The sequence below is a fragment of the Vidua macroura genome, chromosome 4, assembly GCF_024509145.1.
Source record: "Vidua macroura isolate BioBank_ID:100142 chromosome 4, ASM2450914v1, whole genome shotgun sequence".
NCBI lineage: Eukaryota > Metazoa > Chordata > Aves > Passeriformes > Viduidae > Vidua > Vidua macroura.
Window position 1 is genome coordinate 71,809,379 of NC_071574.1, and position 4,721 is coordinate 71,814,099.

The following is a 4,721-nucleotide window of genomic DNA, read 5'->3' on the forward strand; positions in this document are numbered from 1 at the left end:
GGGATATTGGGGTGGCTGTCAGAGGGATATATTGGGGTGGCTGTCAGATACATTGGGGTGTCTGCCAGAGAGACATATTGGGATGGCTGCCAGAGGGATATTGGGGTGCCTGCCAGAGGGATGCAGGGGCTGGGCTGCCAGAGGGGTGTGAGCATCATGGCTGTGGCGGTTACCCCAGGGCAGTCCCTGTTACCTCCACTTGGTGCGGCGGTTCTGGAACCAGGTCTTGACCTGGGCGTCCGTCATCTTGAGGGCCTTGGCCAGGGTGGCACGCTCGGCCGAGGCCAGGTACTTCTGGCGGTGGAAGCGCTTCTCCAGCTCGCAGATCTGCACCCGGGAGAAGGACGTCCGCGGCTTCTTGCGCTTGGGCGGCGTCCGGTTCTGGTACGGGTGCCCGATGCGCCGCGTCACCGCGAAGGGCGACAGCGCGGCTGTGGGGACAGCAGGGTGAGAGGGGCTCGGGGTGACATCGGCAAAGCACAACAGAGCAGGGCCCTGGGGGGATGCCAGGGGGCTCGGGGCCATGGGGATGGGGAACTCCAGAGGGACACATGAGGATGGGGAGCTCCAGGGGAGCCACCAGTGCTGCCTGGGAGAGTAGGGGAGGGGGACACCCAGAGTCGTCCCCACCATGGGGACATGGGGGCAGCTCAAGACATGGCATGAGGGAGGACCTGTCCCCTTTCCCACCCCATGGCACAGTCACTCCCCCAGCCCTGTGGCACTGGAATGTCGGGGTGGATGGGCTGGCCTGGTGATAGGACTGATGCAGGACCATCCAGCCCCGCTGCACAAACCCACCCTCCCCTCACACCGAGCCCTGCCGCAGCCCCCGAGGAGCCTCCATGGCACTGCAGGGGCTGCCCAGCCCTGCCCGTGAGGGGATGGGACCACAGAAGCTGTTGGGAGGCAGACAGTGTCTCTTTCATGGGCCAGCAGTGCCTGGGCTGGCCACCGCCAGGGGCCGGGAAGGGGATGTCCCTGCCCAGCCGAGGTGTGAGCCAGCCCTGGTGAGGCCAATGTGCCACATCCCAGCTCCAGAAGCTGCCGGAGCTGCAGGGAGCGTCAGAAGAGCGAAGCAGCATGGAGGAAAGTGAAGGCTTGGCAGGGTCAGCCCCCAACGCCTGTGCCCCTCTTGCTCTGGCAGCGGCCTCGGCCAAGCCACGACCCTATGGCACCACGTCCCCGTGGCGCCGTGGCACCACAGCCGTCACCAGGGCCAGCACCGCGTGGGCAGGGCTGCACGTGGCCGGGACCATGGTTGCCTGTGGCCCCACGGCACAGGGATGTGGGTACAGCCCACGGCACCCCAGGGGGCCCCTGGCACCCACAGACCCTCCCTCCCACCCGCGCCCAGGAGGCCGCCTGGCCGCCGGCGGGGGCGGACACGGTTGACGCAGGTGGAGCCGTGCAGTCGGGGGGACGGAGGCCCCCGCGCCCCCTCCCCGCACGGGGCGGCCCCTCGCCGGGACCAGATGCCTCCTGCCCGCAGCCCACCCCAAGGCCAGTGGTGCTGAGTGATGGCTGCGGCTGGGAGACCCCGTGCCGGGGAGGGGCTGCCCCATCCACCCAACGCTGGCGCCAGGCAGGAGACGAGGACGTCACCCGCCACCCCTGCGCGGGGACCGTGCTTCGTCACCGCTGCCATGGCGGGGTGGGCCGGGAGGCGAACACGGTTCTGCTGGCGCCCGGGCGGGACCACCACGGTCCCCAGCCTCCTGCCCCACACCGCCCCATTGCCCACATGGCCGGGACTCGGCCCCCAGCCCCGCACGGCCTCCAGCCTCATCCCCGCATGCGGCCACACACTGGGGACGTGGCAGTGCCGCCATCTTGGGTGGGAGCAGGGCTGAGCCAGGCCGGGGGTCCCCAGCACCCACACACGCTCCCACTGCCCAGGACCCCAACCTCAGCACCCCTCCTGCTTCTCGGGTGCTGCAACCAACACCCCAGCAGTGCTGCTCAGCCCCCACCAGGGCACTCAGCCCCTGCACACCAGCTGTATCTCAACCCCTCGCTGCCTCCACAACACCTGCATCGCTGCCTTGGCCTCTCCCACAGCACTGGCACTCAGTGTTCCACCGATCCCTGCACGTTCAGATCCAGGATCCCATCCCAGACACCCCACAGAGACCCCTCCACCACCGCCCCCATTCTCTGGGGTTCACAAGGTGCGGGACATCTGCTCTGTGCATGGACGGGCTTTGTCCTCAGTCCCACGGTGGGTCCCCCCACCCTGCATCGTGTCCCCACAGAGCCCCCACATCACATCTCACACCCGGCAGAGCCCCCGCCCCACTCTCCGTTCCAAGGGAGCCCCCACTCCGCACCCCACAGAGCTCCCACTCCACACCCCGGCTCCCCACAGCCTCCCTGTTACGGTGGCCCAGGGTCACCACCGGCACCTTCAAACCGGGGAAGGGACCAGATACGGAGTAGAGCTCGAGACCGGCGCCCGCTGGGACCCCCGCGGGCTCCACCCGGAGCCGCCGGACCCTGCCCGGTGCCGCGGTGGAGCCGCCGGTAGCCGCGTCTACCCCAGCCGCTTCCGCAGGCCCCGACGGCGGGCGAGGACCGGGCGCTGCGGGAACCTGTGGAGCGCACGGTCCCCGCCATCCCCGTCCGATCCCCGTGTCCGCCCCGCGCCGCGCCGCGCCCGCCGGACCGCACTGCCCCGACGGAACCGCGGGAGCGGCCGGTGCCGCGTGAGCCCCCGGAGCCGTCAATAGCCGCCGGTAGTCCCCAGCACCGCTCACCTGAGAGCCGGTCTTTGGCGATGCGGCGCGTGGTCTCCATCCAGGGGAAGGTGAGCCCCGGCAGCGCGGGCCCCGGCGGCGGCGCGGCGGGCGCGGCGGGCGGCGGGGCGGGCGCGGGCCGGTGCGCCGGGACGCGGATGACTCCGGCGGGCGGCGCGGCGGGCGCGGGGGTCACGTTCACGCTCACGTTCATGCTCATGTTGAGGTTGTAGGAGCCGAGCGGACCGGTGGGGCCGTACCCGCTCCCGTAGAGCCCGTAGTCGGGCTCTGCCGCCGCCCGGTGCGGCCCCGTGGGCTCGGGGCCGCCCAGGATCTGGTCGATGCCGAAGCTGATGGGCTCGTGGGGCGCGGGGGGCCCCGGGCCGCCGCCCTCCCGCTCCATCCCGCCCGCGCTCAGAGCCGGTGGGACGCGGGCATGGCCGGGGGGCGGCGGGGGGCGGCGGCGGCGACGGGCGCGGAGCGCCCGGTGCGGGACAGGACGCGGTGCAAGGTGCGGGTGCGGGCCCGGAGCAAGGTGCGGGGCAGGTGCCGGGTGCGGGTTCGGGCCCGGGGCAGGGTGCGGGGCATGGCTCGCCGCCGCTGGCGGCCCCGGGGCGGGAGCGCGGGTGGGCTGCGGGCCCTGGCGGGACGCGCTTTTCTGCCCCGCTCCATCCGGACCGGCCGAACTCCCACCGCCTGCGCCCTGATTGGCGGCCGCGACCCGTGATTGACAGCCCGGTGCCCCGCCCCCGCCCCGGGACCCCCCCGCCCCCGCCGCTCCTGGCCCCCGCCCCGGCTCCGGGAGAAGCGGACGGGCCCGTCGGGTCCCGAGCGCCTGCGCCCCGCACGGCCCTCGGACATCCCCCATGCACCGACGGGCTCCGGTACCCGTTCGCCCCGCCGGGGCGTCCGCCGGACCGCCTACCCGGTCCACCGGAGCCGCTGTCGCATCGGGCAGCAGTGCTGCGCCTTTTCGCCTCCCCGCTCCGTCCGCAGCCCCGTCGGCGCTTCCAGCCGCCCGTCCCGGGGCGCACGAAGCGGTCCCTGCCCCAGCGCCGTTATCGCGGGGCGCACGGGCCAGAGCCTGAGGTGCGCAGGCTTCGCACCGAGCCCGGTTCCCGCCGAGCCCGTCCATACGGGAGCGAATGGATCCGGAAGCCCTGGAGCCCGGTGCGGGGACCCAGGGGTTGTTCCGACCCGCCGTTCACAGAACACGGACACATCCCGGGACATGGATCCCAATCTCCTCGAGCCGCCATTGCCGGTAGCTGGGATCTCAGTTCCCAGGAAACCGCCTTTCCCGGGGCACCGACCACACGCCGACCTTCAGTTCCCGGGGCATGAATCCCCCTTCCCCGGGACCTGCCGTTCCCGGTATCACGGACCCCATTCTCCACGGACCAGACTGTTCAGGGGGATGGAGTCCGACACCCCCTGGTCCCGCCATTCCGGGAGGTAGACCCCGGTTCCCGGCCCGCCGTTCCCTGGGATGGACCCTTGTTCCCCGCCCCGCCTTTCCCGGTCACAGAGCCCAGCCCGGTAACGGCAGCAGAGAGCGGCACTGGCTGGGTCAGGTCTTCCGACGACTATCGCGACAGAGACACGGCGGCCCTGTGGGTGGGTTGCCGGCGGCTCCCGAGCGGGTCACGGCCCCGGGACAGAGCCTGGCGGAGCGGAGGCGGCTTCCCGGGTACCCTGGCGCCACCGGTCTGGGGCAAATGACATTACCGGGGCCTGCGCCTGTAAATCACGGCAGCACCGGGGGCTGCAGCTGCCGCACCGGGGGCACTGCACACCCCGGGGCGCCTCACATCCCAGGGGCACCGCAGGCACAGGGGGGCACCGGGTGGCCCCAGGCTCGCCGCAGTGTGGGGTACCCGTCCCTGCAGCCGCAGCTCTGCCAGGGTGTGGGGCCGCGGGAACCGGGACTGCACTGGCACACGCCTGTGCCGCCCTCGGCCGTGCCCACAGCCCACCACGGCACCG

General features: G+C 72.2%; 1 protein-coding gene across 2 annotated transcripts in view; it reads right to left on the bottom strand.

Annotated features, from left to right (window-relative positions):
• The window catches only part of TLX2 (T cell leukemia homeobox 2), a 5,220-nt gene extending 2,041 nt beyond the window's left edge, over positions 1-3,179 (bottom strand). The window contains exons 1-2 of one of the 2 annotated variants that reach the window (XM_053976306.1): positions 2,757-3,179; positions 194-431 (exon numbers count right to left, since the gene is read on the bottom strand). In XM_053976306.1, the coding sequence (XP_053832281.1) occupies positions 194-431; positions 2,757-3,138 (620 nt within the window). In that variant the 5' untranslated portion in view covers positions 3,139-3,179. Of the gene's footprint in view, positions 1-193; positions 1,147-2,756 lie in introns of those variants that run through there. The other variant, XM_053976307.1, reaches the window with a different exon arrangement.
• Positions 3,180-4,721: the final 1,542 nt, after the last annotated feature.